General features: G+C 36.6%; 1 protein-coding gene across 2 annotated transcripts in view; it reads right to left on the bottom strand.

Annotated features, from left to right (window-relative positions):
- HECTD2 (HECT domain E3 ubiquitin protein ligase 2) overlaps positions 1-21011 on the bottom strand; it is a 79204-nt gene that overhangs the window by 39091 nt on the left and 19102 nt on the right. For both annotated transcript variants that reach the window (XM_046654182.1, XM_046654183.1), the window contains exons 3-5: positions 2953-3091; positions 2138-2240; positions 1387-1476 (exon numbers count right to left, since the gene is read on the bottom strand). In XM_046654182.1, the coding sequence (XP_046510138.1) occupies positions 1387-1476; positions 2138-2240; positions 2953-3091 (332 nt within the window). The remainder of the gene's footprint in view (positions 1-1386; positions 1477-2137; positions 2241-2952; positions 3092-21011) is intronic.

The following is a 21011-nucleotide window of genomic DNA, read 5'->3' as shown; positions in this document are numbered from 1 at the left end:
GTTTTCTGGTATGGTTATGGTATTCATTAGAAATATAGTTAGGTTTTTTTCTTTCTGTTTTTATTCCATTTTAAAGGGTTTTCGCCTCATGTTGTAGATTTAATTTTTTTAGTGTCTATAAAACATTAACATCATTCCAAGTCAAAAAAAGTCAGAGAAGTGTCCCTAGGAGTGAAGCTTTTGGGCACACTGTATGCACATACTTGGTGCCAGTAAACAATACCAAGTAGTTTTCCAAAGCGGTTGTAGCAGTTTATACTTACCTCATCAGGATATGAAAGTTCTAACTGTTCCACAATATTGCCAATTCTCAGTAAAGTTTTAAAAAAAATTTTTATTTACTTTTGAATGGATGTGTAATGTTTTTTCCATTTCTCTGATGACAAATGTTATTAAGTACCCTTTTATATATTTAATAGTGAAGTACTGAGATTAGGAATAAGACAAAGATGCCTGCTATTACTTCTTTTATTCAGAATTGTATAAGAAGTCCTAGCCAGAGCAATAAGGCAAACATGTACATCCATACAAGATACAAGGATTGGAAAGAGATAAAACTCATTCTTCACACATGACATGACTGTGTATATAGAGAATCCAAATAAATCTACTGATATATTATTAGAACTAATGAGAGAATTTAGCAAGGTAACTAGATAAAGACAAATACATGAAAGTATTTCCATATACTAGTAACAATTAGAAAATGAAATTATGATAGCATCAAAAAAAAATCAAGTTCCTAGAAGTAAATGTAACAAGAAATGTGTAAGACCTTTACTTAGAAAATTACAAAATATTACCAAGAGAAATTAAAGAAGATCTAAGTAATTGGAGGGATATACCATGCTCATGGATTGAAAGGGTGTCAATTCTTCACAAATTGACCTACAGCAGTGGGGTTCTCAAAATCTGGTCCCTGGATCAGGAGCATCAATATATCCAGGGAAGTCGTTAGAAACACAAATTCTTGGGTTCTACCACAGACCTACTGAATCTAAAACTCTGTATTTTAAGAAGCCCTTCCTATGATTCTGATACATGCTAAAGTTTGAGAACAAGTGATCTAGAGATTCAGTGTAATTCCAATACAATCAAATAACTTACTTCCTTTTGCTGAGTAAATGAAGCACGAATTTTATTTTAGCAATTCTTTCTAAACAAGAACTGGATATAAAAATATTTTCTGCTCAATTCTCATTTAATTAAAAAAATAAAAGAATAAAAGAAGCCAACTTTCTGAAAATCCCAACTAAATTTACTATTATATTAGAGTTTCTAAAATAATTTTGTTATAAGGAGATTTTTATAATATTTATGTGGCTGCTTTTAAAATACAAAAGAGCCAAAGAATTATACTGTTTGCATGTGTTCATAAATACTTACAGTATTAAGTAAGGTATCATATACAGCATTCACAAATTTAGCGTTAATTCCAGAGTCTTCAATAGTATTAAATGAGGCAGAGGCATCTTTCTGCAAATTCAATTAAAGAATAAGTGTATATTACATTTTAAGGACTACTCTTAGTAATATCTGAACCATAGTTATTCCGTCATAATTTCTAGTATTTTTTAGTAGGATGAAAAAGAACTTTGGGGGCAATATTGCTAAAAAATAAACATAAAAGGATTATTTTAATACCTTTCTTTTTTTTTTTGCTGAGGAAGGCTGGCCCTGAGCTAACATCTGTTGCCAATCTTCCTCTTTTTTGCTTGAGGAAGACTGTCCCTGAGCTAACATCTGTGCCAATCTTCCTCTATTTTGTATGTGGGTCACCACAACAGCATGGTTTGATGAGTGGTGTGTAGATTCACACTCAGGATTCAAACCCACGAACGCCAAACTGCCAAAGCAGAGCATGAGAACTTAACCACTACTTGACAGGGCTAGCCCCAATAACGATTTTTTTAAAACTGAAAGAATGGAGTAAAAAATTAATATTAGTACAAATAAAAATATTCTTTCAGATATCACTTAATATTTGTCATATGTAAAATTTTGGAAATTAATACATATGTATGTCCGTTTAAACAGTTGCTTAAGTCAATACTGGGTAGAAAAAGAGGTAAATTTATTGTATCCGTTTTGGAAAATTTAAAACTAAAAGTGAAAAATGTGTTTTATGTATTATTACCTTAAATGCAGCATTTAGTTCTGGGAAAGAATCAAATGTTGTGAGATAAAAATCATGTACTGCTTTCCAATCTCCTGATGACTTAACTTTTTCTACATCTTCCCTAAAACGAAAATAATTATTAACCATAGTAAATAGAAATATTATTCAGGTAAAATAACATTACTTCTTTACAAATAAATGTCAACAAACATGCAATCTGAAATACTGAAGCTGAATACAGAAATATGTTCCAGTTAGTTAATGAAAATATAGTTTGTGAATTTATAATTCTTAATTGCATTAAGACAGTAATCTAACGTCAACTTTCCCATTTACTTGCCATTAAAAAAATTCATTCTTCACATGCTCCTTACAATGATCACTCTTTCATTCCTTCACTTCATAGTCAAACTTCCAGAGAGATTTCCTTTACATTCTGTCTCTAATTTCTCATTCTCACTTAGTCCTTCAAGTATCCATTTGGATTCTTTTAGTAGTGGCACAGCTTTTATAGTTTATGTGTTACATATTAGATGGAATTTTATTTTCAAAAAAGGAAACATTCTACTATATTATCACCCCTTTTTGCCTGTTTTGACTCATATTCTCTTAGTGTTTGTTTTGTCAAAAAATTATCTACCCTTTATCTGTTATTTACACATTTGTTTTCATCTTCAGCTTGAGATATCTAGTATTCCATGTCTTCACTCTTGGCTAATACCTTATAATGATCCACAAGTTCAATCAATTTCTCAAACAAAAATATTAAATTATGTCAAGTGCTAACATGCAGATGACTATATGTCTACATATAACAGTGAGCTGAAACTTACTGAAAGTCTTTCATAGTTTTGGGCTGGACAGGAAGGACAGGTTCTGGAAGAACTGGGGCCTTCATTTCAGATGATAATGCATCCATAGAGATACGCTGTTTTTGTCTAACATCAAGGCATGTCGGTGGTAGGTCTCTCACTGTGAAGTATAAAACAGCATTCAAAGTGATCAATCAGAAAAATTTTCCAAGTTATAAAATGCCAAGCTAACTGAACATGAACAGAAAACAAATGAATTATTTTGTATTGCATTCACCTTGGGAATCATACAACAGAAAAACTTACCATAGTGAAGAGCACTTACTGGACGGTCTTACTGCCACCTCACCCCAACTTCACCCACAACACATATTAGGCTGTATCTTACATTAAAAGTTATCTACAGATGTAATATAAAGTTTCTTTTCCCTCCTTTCCTAAAAGCTGTCTTCCAGGGGAAACAAACTCTATATTACATATATACGTATAAACATATGTAAATACATATTACAAAATATATAAACATATATTACATATATACATACATATTACATATATAGGTAATATAGAGTTTTCAGTAATACTTGATATTTTCAATGTTTATTAGCTTTTTGAATACATGTAAATCATTAATTTACATCCTCTGCAATTCTTTATCGGAGTTTTAGTGTTTTCTTATCAATTTGCCTGAACATTTTATGTATTTTTCCTATTCTTTTCTTTTTTGCAAATATTTTCCAGTTCATTGTTTGTCTTTTTGCTGCATTTTACAATCTTACAATTGTAAAATAAAACAAATACAGAAAAAACTCACAAAACAAATGTATGGCTTAATGAATTAGTAAAAGACAAATGCCTCTGAAACCACTACCAGTCAAGGAATAGTGTTACCAGGCCCTCCTTGCTCCAACCATCCATATGTTGACTAGACTGCCATCTCAACTTTAATTTCTCTCAAATTCTTTTTCTTTCTTCATTTCTTTCAAAATTTTAAACATTCCTCCTTTTCATCTTCTAGTTCTGTGAAGACATTATCTGTTATGTTTGTTTGCTTTCGTGTTTCTTCTAGTTTCTTTCTAAAATTTAAAAAAATATTTCTAATTCTTTCTTTTATTGCACTGCATTTTGGAGTTTTTACAATTCTGATATATGTTGTTCTTTCAAGTGTTGTATCATTTTCTTAATGAATTTTAGCTCATATTGAAATAGAATTTTATCTATTTTTGTGGGCATGTGTCTGAGTGGCTGTTATTCTGTTTTTTACTCTTTTTTATTACAGTAAAATTTTGTAATTAAAAATTATAAAATTTGTCCTTGCTCCTTTTCTGTTGCCAATTTCATTTGGAATTAGTTTTCCCAAACTTACAGGAGGTGTAGCTCCCTTTTTTGTTCTTTTTATGTTGAACTCAAATATGATAGCTTGTTTTCTAAGACTTCAAGGTCGTCTTAGTTTCCCTCCTCCACTTTCATTCAGATATCCTATTGCCTTAATCTCTATTGTCGCTGCATTGCTCAAATTTGATTCGAATCTCAGTATGGGCCCTGGCCCTAGACATTCAGTTTTGAGAATTCACAGAGGTAACCTCCTCCCTTCAGATCTTGGCATAGGTCCTCGACATTCACCTGCTCTTGGCAAAACCCCTCCCAGTTTCAGCCTTTGTTCTAGGACTGGCCTCCTGAGCTTTCCAATGAACACCTGTTCCTTATTTTGAAGCTCTCCTGTTCTCAGGTCCGTCAAACACCCAGATGCTTCCTTCTGCGTCCTCCTGCCCAGAAGCTAACACCATGGAGATCTTACGGTTTTGGTGATTTGTACTGCTTATCTTTTGAGGCTTATAGGAACATTTTACCAACTAATTCTGATGTCTATGATTTTTAATTTTGCTATATATTTGGTTTGTATGTTTTATTGGGGCCTTTAGAGAGATTAAAAAACAATCCTGCTTCTCCTGTTACCTTCACAGAATCTACTGTTTGCCTTTTAATTTTATTTCTGAAAACAGAAGATACTTAATACTGTATTAGCTAATTTCATCAACCTTTTCATTTAGTACTTGATATTTTTATGATTAGTAACCCTTCCCTCTCTAGAGATCAGATGATCATCTCTCTCTTCTAATTTGCATCCTTCACACACATGTAGCACATTGCCTGGAAGATAGTAAATGCTCAATAAATGTTGTCTACTGCTATTTCTGGAATTTATTTTATTATATAAGAGGTAAGACTATACACATTTTTCCCTAAGTGGCCAATTGCAGAATACTGTTTATGAAAGCATGTCATTCCACATTGTTTCTTGATACTACTTTTATCATGGCTTAAGTTCTTTTACATACTGGGGCCAATTTTGGGCTATGCATATGATTCCATTGACTGGCCTATTACTGTATGAAACAATTTCAGTTACTATTGTTTCACAATATCTATCAATACACGGTAAGGGAGCAGGCTTGGTGAGAGACAGTAGTGGCTTGCACCACAGTGGTAGTAACGGAAATGATGAGAAATGGTTGGATTTGTGATATATTTTGAATACAGACTTAATAGGATATGCTGTTGAAAGATATGCTGAGAGAAAGATAAAAATGCCAGAATTTGTTGACAGAAAGACAGGAGCCAAAGATGACTTCAATAATTTACCCTAACTAACTGGGTGAATGGTGGTGCCATTTACTGAAATGGAGAACACTAGAGGAGGTTTTCTCAGGGGCAGAGGTGGGAATCAAGAATGTTCTTTTGGTCACATTAAATGTAAGATGCTTATTAGACACCCAAGTGCAGATGTTGAGCAGACAATTGAATATGTGACTCCTGAGCGCAGGGGAGATGTGAAGGTTTCTATCTCATGCAAGGGAGTAAAACTGAGCTTAATGAGATCCCTAAGGAGAGGTAAACAGAAAAGAAGCCTGAGAACTGAGCTCTGGGAACTGAGCCCTGGCGCAATCCAACACTGGAAGTTTACTTTACTAATATTTCCTCTTCTATTTCAGGGAGAAAACATTAAAGGCTATGACTTTTATTTTGAACATAGCTTTAGCCTTATCTCATAAGTTATGATGCAGAATTCTCATAGTTGCTATTTTCTACACCTTTAAGTTCAGTATTAATTTTTTACTGCAGAAATTAAGAAATCTATTTTTAAAATTTCTAAGCCAGTATGTTTAAATTTCCATTATTAATTCTAGTTTTATGGCATTGCTGTCAAAGATATAGGCTTTACAATTCCTCATATGAGTAACTTATTGAAAATAACTTTATATTTTGTGAAATTTACTTTTAAAAAACCTATATTCTGTTTGAAGAATACAAAGTTAACTACAGCAAACATCCATAATTAATGGGTAAATATTGCAAGCATTCTCTTTTAAATAAGGGCTGAAATAACACAGGAACAAGTCTACTATCAGTACTTTTATTCAACATTGTACTGGAGCTTCCAGCAAGTGCAAAGACATGAAAAAGGTATTAAAGACACAGGACTAGAAAGAAAGAACACTGTCATTTTCAGATGATTTGATTATAAACACAAATAAAAGAAACACACAATAGAAGAAAACACACAAATGACACACATCAAAAGATGTTCAGTCTCATTAGTGAGTAAGGAAATGCGATTAAAGAACACAACGATACAATTTTATACCCATTCTATTGCCAAGAATTAAAAAGCATGACAATGTTGGAGAGGATGTGGATCAATTTGATATTTCATGTATTGCTGATAGGAGTATTTCATATTGGATGAGTTTGTGTTTTTCGAGAAATTGGTTGATGTCATCTAAGTTGTCAAATTTATGTGCGCAGAGTTGTTTGTGGTATTTTTTATTTTTTTGATGTCTGTAGGGTCTGCTGTGGCATCCCATTTCATTAGTGATACTGATAATCTGTCAGTCTTGATAGAGGTTTGTCAACTTTATTCATCTTTTCAAAAAAATCAGCTCTTTGTTTCATTGATTTTTCTCAATATTTCTCTTTTCAATTTTACTGATTTTTGTTCTCATTTTGATATTTCCTCCCTTCTGCTTGCTTTGGGTTTATTTGGCTCTTCTCTTCTAGGTTCTTGAGGTGGGAGGTTAGATATTTGTTTTGAAACTTTCCCTTGTTCCTAATGTATGCATTGACTGGTAAAAACTGCCCTCTCCATACTGGTTTGGCGGTATCCCACAAATTTTGATATGTTGTATTTTTATTTTCATTCAGTTCTATTCATTTTTTTAAATTTCCCTTGAGACTTCCTCTTTAACCCACAGGTTATTTTATTTCATTTTTTTCTGGGAAAGATGCACCTTGAGCTAACATCTGTTGCCAACCTCCTCTCTCTCTGTTTCTTCCCCAAAACCCCACTACAGAATTGTATATTCTAGTTCTAAGTCCTTCTAGTTATTCTCTGTGAGCCACCACCACAGCATGGCCACTGACAGATGAGTGGTGTGGTTCCATGCCCAGGAATCAAACCTGGGCCACCGAAGCAGAATGTGCCAAACTTTAACCACTAGGCCATCAGGGCTGGCTCAACCCCTGTGCTATTTAGAAGTGTGCTGTTTAGTTTCTAGGTGTTTAGAGATTCTCCTGCTATTTTCTCTTATTGATTTCTAATTTTATGCTACTGTGGTCAGAGAACATACTCTATATTATTTCAATTCTGTGAAGTTTTTGAGGTTGTTTTATGCCCCAGGATGTGGTCAACATTGGCCTATGTTCTTCGAGCACTTGAAGATTATGTATATTCTGCTGTTGTTGGGTGGAGTGTTCTCTAAATCTCTATTAGATCCTGCTGGTTGATGATGTTGAGTTCTTCTATATTTTATATCCTTGCTGATTTTCTGTCTAGTTCTACCAAATCCACAGTTATCATTGGAGACCAACACTCAATTGTGAATTTTTGTTTCTCCATTCAGTTCTACCAGTTTTTGCTCCACATTATCTTACAACTCCAATGTTTGATACACTCACATTTATGATTGCTATGTCTTCTTTGTGATCATCCTTTTTATCATTATATATCTCCCTCTCTGTCTACAGTAATTTTCTTTGCTCTAAGTCTACTTTATCTGATAGTACTATAGCCACTCCTCTATATCTTTTTCCATCATTTTACTTTCAACCTGCCTATACTGTTATATTTGAATTTAGTTTCTTGTAGACACGAGTGAGGTGGGTCATGTTTTTAATCTACTCTGCCAATCTCTATCTTTTAACTGATGTATTTAGACTGTTTACATTTAATTGTAATTACTGAGATGTCAGGGCTTAACTCTGTCATTTTCTTTTTTGTTTTCTCTGTTACTTTTCCTACCTTCCTGTGGGTTACTTGAACAGTTTTTAGAATTCTATTTTGATTTATCTGTAGTGTTTGTGAAAGATTGCTCTAGATATTACATTACATACACATAACTTATCATGGTTTACTGGTGTTGTTTTACCAGTTAGAGTGAAGTGTAGAAACTGTACATTATTTAGCATCTTTTTACCCTTCTCTCTATAATTATCTTAATTATTTCCTTTACACATGTTTAGGACCACACCAGTGTTATAATGATTGTTTCCAACATCAACTATAATTTAGAAAATATAAAAGAAAAAGAAAAGTATACTGTATTTACCTATTTTTTGCTTATCATGTTCTTTCTTCTTTCTTGATGTTTCAAGGTTCTTTCTTTTATTGTTTCTTTTCTGTTTAGAGAACCTTTAACACATTCTTTTAGATTAGGTCTACTGACAACACATTCTCTGTTTTCCTTCATCTGAGAATGTCCTGCTTTCCCCTCCATTGCTGAAAAATATATTCACCACATATAGGATTCTGGGTTGGCAGTTCTTTCAGCTACTTCCTTCTGGCCTCTATGATTACTGATGAGAAATCTACTGTTATTTCAATGTTTTTTTCCCTATAGGTAAGGTGTTGTGTTTCTCTGGCTGCTTTTCAACCTTTTTTTTGGGGGGGGTTCAAAAATTTAATTATGATATGTCTTGTGCATTTTTTGGATTTATCCTGCATAGGGTTTGCTCAGCTTCTCGAACTTATAGGTTTATGTCTTTTCCCAACTGTAGGAAGCTTTTGGTCATTTATTTAGGTACTTTTTCAGAGTACCCTCTTTTTCCTCTCCTTCCAAGACTCCAATGACAAGAATGTAACATTTTTAGTTATAGTCCCACAAGTCTCTCAGACGGCTCATGTTTTTCTTTCCAGTCTATTTTCTCTCTATTGTTCAGACTGAGTAATTTTCATTGTTCTTTATTCTGGCTCACTAATTCCTGTTTCCTCCACTCTGCTTTTGAGCCCATCCACCAAGCTTTTTACTTAGGCTGTTATATTTTCTCAAGTATTAGTACTTCCAAACCAACAGAATGGATTAATATTTTATAGATTCTAAATTCTACAATAATGAAATGTACATATACAGAATTTAATTCTAATGTAATCAGGACATGTTTTCAACTAAGCAAATACAGCCATATCAACCATCACAGCAGTAACATAGCTATAAGGTCTTCCTTCCTTCCTTATCCACTCTCCCAATCAAGCATCTATCCTTGGATCTATCAGCTACTTCAACCGACTAAGATAAATTTCATTAGGGTTAGGGTACATTTTAAGGTAAACTTTCATATTAGAAAATAGTACAAAGATGCTAATTTCTTATACTCAACAGCAAAGGTTTCCAAACTTTCCTGTGTGTCAGAATCACCTGAAGAGCTTATTAAAACACAGATTACCAGGCTCTCCCCAAAGTCTGTGATTCAATAGGTCTGAGGGCTCTCCTCAAGAATTTGCATTTCTAACATGTTCCCAGTTGATGCTGATGCTGCCAGTCTGAGGATCATATTGAGAAATATTGTTCAATGGTTTTTAGAAGAGACAGCAATGATGCTGACAATATAAAACATTATTAAATTTCTTAAATTCAGTTCCATAATTGACTTATACCCTTTATTAAATATGGAAATATCCAACTTCTAGTAATTTGTACTTTAAGCAGAAATTGGACAGAGGCTCAATTTATTAGCAAGTAAAATTAGATCTCTCTATAAATAATTTCTTATGGATTGTTTGGAAATCTTTGTTAATGGGAAAGAAAAGGGCATCTCAGCAGAAAAGAAACAGATGATAGTCTCCTCTCTCCAACACCAGTCTTATTACTATCATCTTTTGAGACTCCTCTACAGTTTCTGTTCCTCTTCACCAGGCTTACCCTTTCCTTTCCCTTCCCACATACCTTTCCCAAGCTGGCTATAAACACCCACTATTAGATATAAACAGACTCATTCAAATATAAATTAACTTATTCACTCACATAGCATATATACACATTTTTATACCCACTCATTTTTATTAATACCACGCTGAGGCGGAAGAAGAGTGAAATTTTAGTTAGTAAGAGAACTGGATTTTGGCAAAGCCTCAGAGTGGGGAGATTCTTATATAAAGAGAAATAGTAAAGCCAAGGCCAAGAGGATTATAGGGTAAGGTTAGAACCAGAGGTCCAGACGAGATTTAGTTTTAGTTCAGAAGGTAACTTGGACTGAAGAGTAATGCAGAATATTAATGTACTATGTTAATGGAAGTTGAGTCAGAAAGAAAGGCAGAATCCTTTGCTCACATTAGTGAATGAAAGCCAAACTACAGGATGTGACATTCAGCTATTAAGAAAGGAAGAATAACAGCTTGCAGCTGCTCTCATGTCCCTGAATATCAAGGCATTGTTTCCAGAGACAGGCTTTCAGCCTGTTCTCACAGATGGTTATTAAAATCTAATTCAAAAGAGAAAATCAATGTGGTTATGAGAGATTAATTAAATCTCAAACTGATATTACAAGTAGAATGGGCAAATCTTTGTTCTATTATATGCAGATTTTTGGCAATATAGAATATCATAATACACTGAAAAAAGCCAAAATATATTTATCAGTAAAAACCTGTCATTTAGGTTTCATTCAGGCAATACTTGGGAACACTCTGTGCTAAATTGATAAGCAGTAATCATTTTCCCTTTCTTTTAATATAGTGTTGCCAATTTTAGTTGGTTGCTTAGAAACATTAAGTAAAACATTTGAAGCCAGTGCAAGAATAAGGGTTGTGGTGGGGGCTGGCAGTATATTTAAAAAAATGTGAAGATCATAATACAACTATATATAAGGGTGTGAGATTATCAACCAAATTTTACCAGCTCACTATTTTGAAGAAGCTATCGTAGCTGACTCTAGTTGGAAACTAGTAATATGTAGCTTTCCACAACCTAGCCACCAAAACAAAGACTGACATTTTAAATAGGCCACATGATTAGGAGACTGAAGATTACTCCTGGCCAGTCAGTACAGATGGCAACAGCAGCATCACAGGTAAACAAGAGTCTCTATGTAGGTTGGGTGTTCAGTAAGAGGAACCGGGGCCTCCATTCCTTATCCTCCTACATCTAGAGAGGAAATATTGATATAAAAGCTTTGCTGCTGGTGACACAGCATCGCAAAATGCTATACCCTAAATTTCATCCCAAACCATCAAGCGCTGCATAATGATGTTTTGGTCAATGACAGACTGCATACAGCAGTGGTCCCATAAGATTGGTACCATACAGCCTAGGTGTGTAGTAGATTATACCATCTAGGTTAGTCTAAGTACACTACTCTGTGATGTTTGCACAACGACAAAATCACTTAATGCATTTCTCAGAATGTATCCCCATTGTTAAGTAACACATGAGTATAATTTGTAATTAAATAAGTACTAATAAATAAATAATGGAAAAGGCACCAGCCTTGGAAGTAAGGGACTAGGTCTTGTTGCTGGCTGTGTTACTAACTTTCTTAACCTTAGACAACTCATGGAAATTCTTTAGGCCTCAGTTTTGACATTATAAAATGAAAGACATGGCCTAAGTCAGTCATTCCCCAGGTTCCAAAGAACTTCAAGGGCCACCTCAGGGGAGCAGTGCTGTGTGGATGGGTTTACTCAGAGCAGCTCAGCTATTCTCTGCTTAACATAATGATGCTCTAAGAAAAATTTTGTTTTTCAAAAAGCATTTTGCTACAAAAATAAAAAACAAGAACAAAAATAGGTTTGAAAACCATTGGTTTAGACATGATTTCTAACTTGTATCTCTACAACTATCTAAGAATAAAATACACAGGACTTATAAACCAATCAAAAAAGTTAAAAAATTCTCTATTAGAGTGAACTACATAATGAGAAATTGAATATAGAGAATACCTATAACAGAGAAATTGAAAAACCATGGAAACATAACATGCGTGTGTCATCTAAACACCTGATTTTAGTTACAACTTACTGTCCTACAACAGGGTTTAAGAAAAAGTTCTAAAATAAGAATCAAAAGACCTGGTTTTTCTTTCTGGATCTACATTTTACATTCACGTGATGTGGTAGTTTTAAAATATGTCCATAAATTCTCCGATATTCCTCCTATCAAAAGATGAAGTCTAATTCTTCTCCCTTTGCATATGGGCCAGACTTAGTGGCTCAATGCTAATGAAAAATGTGGCAGAAGAGATGGTGTATGAATAGGTTACAAAAGGCAATAAAATTTCTGCTTGGCTCTCTCTTTTGGGAGGCTCACTCTTGGAATCCATTCTCTTGTGAGGAAGCCAAGCAGCCAATGACAAGGCCAGGTGTAGGTGTTCCAGCTAGAACTCATCGAAAGCCCAAGCCTATAGCTGGCATCAATTACCAGCACGTGAGCGAGCAAGGCTTCCGGTGAGTCCAGCCCCCAGCCTTTGAGCCACCTCAGCTGAGGCTCAGGAGAACAAAGAGGAGCCTCCTCACTGATCCCCACCCAAATCACGTTTGTGAAAAAAATAAATGTTGCAGTTGTTTTTAATCACTAATTTTTGGGGTGGTTTATTATTATGCAAAAGAGACACAGGAACATGTAATCTGGCGCACACAATCTCTCAGAATACATTCCTCATCTGTTAAACAAAGAAACAAATGGCAGTTTTCCAGGTTAGGATGGCAGATTGGACACACATATTTAATTCCTCCCAAAATTCTACTAAGACTACAGTAGAAGGTTCTGTCATTGTTTTAAAGACATAAATCTGCAAGGACAAAGAGAAGAGGGAAAAGGCCATAACCTCAAAGGTAAAAAGAAGCTAGAAAGCAGAGAGACCTGAGAAAACTGAATACCAAACCTCTACAGGGAAAGATGAAAAGCAACCTGATTTACACCACAAAGTCCTTAAAGCACACAGAATAGAGAACTGGGTGTGTGTGGGGGTGGGGGGGCGGGGGGGAAGGGGCACTAAAATCAGGGTTACAGTGAAAATTGTTTGAAGAAAAAGTTAGATCCCTAGACCCCCTCCCTGCCTCTGAGTGACTATCCCTCCCCCATATCTCCTCCAGCAGAAGTGTGAAAATTTCTACTATTTGGAGAGAGTGAAACAGAGGGGCTTTGGACTGGGGAAATGCTAGACACAGATGAGATTATACAAACTAACCCAAGAAATAGGGGCAGTAAATAATTAACTGCTGAATATTAAATGATCAGTGCAGAGACAGCCACCCCTCTTCCCCCAGCAAACAGAACATTGCAGCCAGACCCTTACCCTGTCCCTTCCCAAGAAAGGAGACTACAAGACACTTCTCTGGGGAACCTGACCAAGAAGAAATAACTGATACTGATATCAGGGTTCCCAAACCAGTAGCCTGTTCATATCACCCTATAATGAAGCTCATAGTCAACAAATCTTATCCATGCCTCACCTTCCAATCATCTGTTTGGTCCCCTACTGTTAACCATGAGAAGAAAACCAAAGATTACCAAACATCTGAAAAAAGGGTTCAATACGTAAGATTGAGACCAAAACAGACAGACAAAAGCAACCGGGAAGAATCAGAAATCATGCAGGGAGGAAAAAATTTAAAAACTTATCACTAATTTACTCAGAGAGATAAAAGATAGTACAACCACTAACTGACAAGGTGCTATAAAAAAAGAAATATTCAAAGGGGAAAAAAAGAATTCTTGTTCATTAAAAGGATATTAGCAGAAATAAAATACTCAACAGAAGAGCTTTGGGGAAATTCTCTAAAATATAGAGCTAAAGGATAAAGAAATGGAAAATGGAAGCGAAAAAAAATAAGACGATTAGGAGTTCAGAAGGTCTGGCTTTTGGATAATAGGGGATCCTGAATCAAAGAACAGAAAAAGTCGATGGGAAGAAATCATCAACAAAAAAATCCTACAAGATTTCTTGGAATTCAGAGACATGAGCTGCTAGATGGAAAGGGCATACCAAATATGCAGAACAAGGAATGAAAATAGACCCACACCAAGGAAGAGCACTGTGCAATCTTAGCCGCCACCCGCCACCCTCCCCGAGACAAAAGATGGCTCCACACACTTCCAGAGAGACAGAAGTAGAGAGATGGAGCCATCTCATACAAAGGGGCCGGGTCACAATGGCCTAATGAGAGCTGTACTCTGCACAGACTAGAAGAGAGTGACCTATCAGTTAGTAATTTTGATGCCTGTCATCACGAAGATCCTGACCCTCTTTGTACTCTTCTTCTTTAACTGAAGATGGAACGAAGAGGTGAGCCTAGCCCTATCTGCGCTTTGGCTGGTCTTGACAGTAGGGAAATGAAATCCCTGCTCTCCATTTCTTGTTCTACTATCTGAATCAGGTGAGGACAGTCAGTTCACCTCACTGCTTTCACTGAAGGTACGCCTGACAGCCAGAAAGGCCATATTTCTCCTAGCCATCTAATACATAGTCCAAATCCCAGCTCTGTCAGGTATCCCAAGAGTTATCCTTTGTTTCCGAGGACTCACTCATAACCTTACCCATTGACTTCCCCAGAAGGGACTCAGACATTCTTGGGGAAGTTAGAGCCAGATGTGATTCAGAGACTGTTCAAGATTAACATCCCCTGGGAATCTTCGCCTAGCAGTGGCAATATTGTCCCTCCATTACACATCCAGGTTTGTGCTTGCTATGCAGTTTTTCAAAACTAAGCAGTATATTGTTTACGGAAATAAACAGAGGTAACAAAACTATTAAAAAAAATCAAAGGAATAGTAGTTACCTCTGGACAGAAAGGCAGGGCAATGCAATTGGGGTTGGCTCACTGGGTCTTTTAAGGGGCTGGTAATGTTTTTTTCTTAATTTGAGTGCTAAGTTCACGAGTTTTCATTTTATTATTATTAAAACCATATGTTGATTACATTCTTTTATATGCGTGACATGTTTCAAATTTTAAACAATTTGTGCAGTCAGTTACTCATGAGGTAAGAGTAATGGAAACTCCTGCCCCATCACAATCCCTTCCCCTACTACTTGGCTGCTTGTATATATTGATCAGTCACATTTACTGAATTTCACAAAGCATGGAACTGAATGCTTTTAAATGCTTTTTTAATTTATCCTTACAAGTTTAGGAGGTAGCTTCTTTATTGTCCTATCTTACAGATGAGAAAATAAGCACAGAAAGGTTAAATAACTTTTCCAGGATCGTATAGCTGGTAAGTTACAGAGCCAGGATTCAAACTCAGCCTGGTAAGTTACAAAACTCATGTTATTTTCACTACTGAATGATGCCATAGCTTCTACCACATATAAAAACAAGTAGCAAAACTGAACCTTAAACTTACAAAGAAGCAGGAGCTAATAAACTATGAAATGTCAAACAAAACTCAGTAAGGATCAAGCAAAATCAATATGTTGGAAAATCATAAAACTCAGATGTAGAAGATATTTTACAACTCCTAATGCCCCATTTTCTCATTCTATAAATGAATAAATGAGGGTTAAGTTTAATGTTAAAGGTCACAATGACAGTTATTGGTAGTAATACACTCAAAGATGCATGTTCTTATTTAGTACTATAATTTACAACCTGTGAGTATCAGGCAGATACTAAATGAGCTGCAATTTGAAGGATCCCTCCATCAGTTCAGTACTTTAGTAGTGCTTTTGACTACTTCAGTAGTGGCAGGCAGCCGAAACAGGGAAAGACCAGAGTGGATTAGTCATAACAAGTGGTGTTTACATCATTGTCTATAGGATGACTTTTCTGAACATTTGGCAAAAAATAAAATTGAAGGTGGGAGAGAGAAAGGAAGAAAGAAGGGGAAAAAACTCTGACTCATAGGACTTTAGCCATCAGAGCCAAATAAAATGATACATTCATTGGTTTTTGGAGACAGACTTTCTACTAAGTTCAACGATGTGTGTCTTCATAAAAATGAAACAAAAGCATAGGTGAAGTGTTCTTTTATGGGTCTATTTATAAAAATAATCAAAATTCCTCTTTGTAGGAGGTTATTTCTAATGGAACAGATGGTTTATATTGGGCTTATCTTAGAGAATTTATGATAGCCTTGGATGGGTTTGACCCCAAGAGGGCAAACTGACCAGACACTCAGAAAAAGTACCTCTCATTTATTTCGTCATTCAGTAAATTACTTACTGAGTAAAGACTCCATGTACCATGGACACTGGATCCTGGAGATACACAGATGAATTAAAAACTCAAGGAGATTGTAACTACATTTACTCTTGGACCAAACAATCCCACTTCTAGCAATATCCTATAAATAAACCTGCACACAAACAGAATGACATATGTACAGAGTCATTCATTGTGGCATTGTTTACAATAGCAAAAGAATGAACCCAACTCATTTCTTTTAATAGAGTCTTATTAAATAAATTATAATACATCCAATACAGCACAATATAGCAATAGACAAGAATAAAGAATCTATGTACTGATATAGAAAGAGATCCAGGATATATTAACCAAAAAAACAAGGTGCTGGACAGTTTGTAGGTAGTTACCTTTTCTTTAAGAAAAGATGGAAAATAATGTATATTTATGTTTGCTTTCATTTGCATAAAGAAACACATGAATACAAAGGCAGCAGGGAAAAGTGTGAAAGTGAGACATCTGAAACATACTTATTTTTATAGTTTTGGTTTTTGAAACAAAAATGTGTTACCTATTCAAAAAATTAACTTTAATATAAAAAAAGAAAAAGGATAGCCTTTTCCCTCCCCAAAATAAAAGCTTATGGAGCGTACAGACTAGTAAAGAGACAGAGAAATAAACACATAAATGCAGCAAGGCACTCTAAGTTCTTGCTAGATACACCTCTCCCACAGGAATAGTTAAGAAAAGCTCACTCTGACGGAGGGAAGGATCTTGGAGATTTAGTCCAAAATCAGTTCATTCTGCACAAACCTGGAGAAGGGGTCATTTGAGGCCTTAGAGATACTTCTTCGAGGGCAGGAAACCTAGGGCAGCTTTTCTCTCCCCAGGGAGCCAGTCCTGTGTTGGGTTTCTTCTAACAGCTTATTTCCCTAACTGCCTCTCAAGCTGCTCTTGAAGAAACTGAAAACTCTGTGGCACTTGACTTGAGAACAGATCAGAGGACCCCACCACACACAGATTCAATCAGTGTTTGAGCTGAAGACCAGTCTGGTCTTCCCTTGTCTAGTTCAGAGTGGCAAAGATTACGGGATGCATTTATGTAAGCGTGTAAAAACAACACAGTTCATCACATCGTATCAGGGCTCCTCCAGAGTAAACTCATGAAATGGACTGAACTGGGAGGGGAACAGTCCCTGGAGGTAAATGTCAGAATTCATGTCTACTCTTTTCTGAATTACCAAGAGTACAAAGATATTTTAGAAGGCTTGGAGAGGAACTGCTTCATTTCTTTTAAAGATGTTCTGCTGAAAGAAACGAAGATACAAAGGAGTGAGAGAGAATGTAGTGCTAACTACCCCCGACCACTACTTCTCATTTACGTTGTTTCTCTGAAGATGTATCATCCCTAGCAGCTGTTATAGTAGGTAAAACTCCTACACTTCTCTCATCTTTAAAAGGACAGCCAACTCGACAGGCATACCTAGTCATGTGATCTACAGGGAGGAAAGGCATCCCTCAGCTGTTAGGTAAGCCCACGCTGGGCGTTTGCAGTTTCTCTAATACCACTTGAAGATCAGACGGGGAGACAAGCTGTTAGAGAAAACCCGGCATAGGTCCTGCGACCAGAGAAGAGGGAGGAAAACTGTAATAACTGCCAAGAATGATGCATCTCTGAGGAAACAATCTTACTGGCAAGTAAGAGAGGCTTCCCAAAAGATCAAGGAAATATAAACATGCTTACATTTGGAAGACTTAGTCAACAATTCTTTCTGCTGCAGCCCTGACCTATGAACACCATGTCACACCTGAATTCAGGTGGCATCCAGACATCGAAGCTAGAAGTCAACACCAGGAGGACCAGTAAGATAAAGGAAGTACGCTAAGAGGTCTATTCCTCTGGAGTGGTGCTTCATTCCAGGTGCAGGTTGGGGCTGACCAGGCTCCCCAAGACTGGCACAGACGCCAGGGAATCAGACAAGCGGCAGGAGCTCAAGTAGGTGGACCACACTCAGAGTCAATATAGCCACCCAAGGAGGAGGCAGGCAGGCGGTGGACACACAGGCAACAAGCTGGATTCAGAGATTCAGATGTTAGTCTAGCCAGGATGGAACAGATGGGAATCAGAGTGTAGAATCAAAGGCTAAGGAATTTGAACATAGTCCAAAGAAAGAAGGCTACGGCTATCCATCATTTCTTTTTGACTCCTTATCATTCTCCACAGCAGACATTTCCATTTTGTCAAGGTTCCTAACCTGCTGGGCTGAACGATGTCTGCCAAAAAGAAGTCTTAAACCCCAGGACCTGCGAACGTGACCTTATTTGGAAACAGGGTCTTTGCAGATGTAATCAAATTAAGATGAGGTCATCCTGAATTAGGGTGGGCCCTAATCCAATGACTGGCAACCTTATAAAAAGAGACAAATTTGGACATAGAAAGACAAACAAGGGAGAATGCCATGGGAGTCCAAGACAGAGACTGGAGGGAGGCATCTACAAGTCAAGGGACACCAAGGAATGTTGGCAACCACCAGAAGCCAGCAGAGAGGCATGGAACAAATTCTCCCTCAGAACCTTTAAGAGGGACTAACCCTGCCTACAGCCTATTTCAAACTTCTAGCTTCCAGAACCATAAGAGAATACATTTCTGTTGTTTGAAGCCACCAAACTTTTGGTACTTTGTTACGGTGGCCCTAGGAAATTCATACACCCTCCAAAGGGACTAGCGAATTCAAGGTGAAAAGGAATGAGTTTTCTACTTCCATTTCCTCCTGGCTCCTCTCTTCCCTCTGTTCCATCATCTGAGTAAGAAGTGCCCATCTCTCCTTGCTGCAGCCCACATCTCAACCCCTATGCTGTATTCTTCCTTGATCCCATCCTCATACCACTTCTCTCTCCTATTTCTTCATTTTATTATTCTGTGTTCCTACTGCACCTTTAGTCTCTCCCTCTGTATTAGATCCCCTCCCCTGACAATACTGCTCTGCAAGATTCCAGCGTTCTCTTCTTTCAGTTCAGGCGACTCTAATGGAGTCCACATTTGCCCCTACCTCCTCACCACTCATCTACCCCTTAACTTTTTACAATTTGAATTCTTCTCATATCATCCTACTAAAACTGTTCTCTTAAAAGTCCCCAATAGGGGGCAGCCCAGTTGTGTAGGTCAAATCTTCACACTCCGCTTTGGTGGCCCAGGTTTTGTGGGTTTGGATCCCTGGCGCACACCTACATAGCTCATCAAGCCATACTGTGGTGTCATCCCACAAACAAAATAGAGGAAGACTGGCACAGATGTTAGCTCAGGGATAATCTTCCTCAAGCAAAAAGAGGAAGACTGGCAACAGATGTTAGCTAAGGGCCAATCTTCCTCACCAAAAAAAAAAAAAAAAGGTCACCAATAAACACATTAACAAATTCCTGGCTTTGTCTCAGTGTTTAGTCATCTTGTCTGCTCTTAGCAATGACACTGTTGATCAAATCCTCTTTAAATTTTCTTTTCCCTTGATTTTCAAGTCATTGTACAACCTGGTTCTCTTATCTCCTTCAGAACTCACTTCCTTTTCTTTCACCAACTCACCTTCTTTTAATAAAGGCATTATCCCAAACTACCTTAAGCTCTCTTTTCCTTTTTCTGTCTCTGCCATTCACTAGCTATGTAAACTCATGCAGGGAAAGTCACTTAAAACTTTCTGTGGCCTAAGTTTCTAAGTTTCCTTACCCTTAAGACAGGAAAATAATTCCTACCTCAGGCTGTTGTAAGGACTAAATGAGCTCATATACTTAAAATGCTTAGAATCATAACTAACACACAGTAAGCACTATATGAAGTTGCTGTTGTGGCTGCTGTTATTATTGCTCTGGTACATCCACTCTCACAGCTATTTTCCCGCCCCAAGTTCTCTCATTTTATTCTATGCAATAAATACTTGCTAAGAACCTCTGATGGACAAGGCAACTGACCTAAGCTCTGCAGGGATTACAGAGGCATTTATTCTCTCATGGAACATACAGTCTAGGAGATTACAGTATACAGATAACACAAGACTGGGAGACTATTAAGAGTCAACAACAAAAAAATCTAAATGGCAAGTCAAAGCAGGGAAGAATTACACCTGGTTGCAGAGAATAAGCAAAGGTTAGGAGAGAGGTAGCTCTGAAGAACAGATACGATCTGACAGGTGGAGAAGAGGGAAGTGCATTTCAGGCAGTGGGAACAAACCGGCAAAAACTCTGAGGTAAGATGTGAGGCATCCAGGAGAAGAGTTGAAATGTAAGTTACATGTAGAAGAAAAGTGGGAGATAAATTTGAAAAGCTGCTGTCATATTATGAACATCACTGAGTGTTAAGGAAAAAATTTTTTATTTAATTTTGGAAGCATTAGGGAGTTTCAGGATGATGTAATTAGAGTTGTGTGATTAATGTGATATGATTAATCAGACAAGAGAAACAAGTCAGTCAAGAATTTCCTCTATCTGTCAGAACAAGAGTTTTGTTGTCAGAAAATGTGGGATTGGATTTCGGTTCTGTCACTTAGCAGTGTGACCTTGGCCAAGTCACTTACCCTATCTGAGCCGCAGTCTCCTTACTTATAAAACTGGTGTGACGAACAGAACTTTAAAAGGGTCTCCATGATTCTCAGCCTCCTGGTGTTACATCATAATTAAATTACATGGCAAAAGGGATTGT

Source organism: Equus quagga, chromosome 2 (assembly GCF_021613505.1).
Source record: "Equus quagga isolate Etosha38 chromosome 2, UCLA_HA_Equagga_1.0, whole genome shotgun sequence".
Classification (NCBI taxonomy): Eukaryota; Metazoa; Chordata; class Mammalia; order Perissodactyla; family Equidae; genus Equus; species Equus quagga.
The sequence above is the reverse complement of the archived record's forward strand: the minus strand, read 5'-3'. Positions and strand labels throughout refer to the sequence as shown.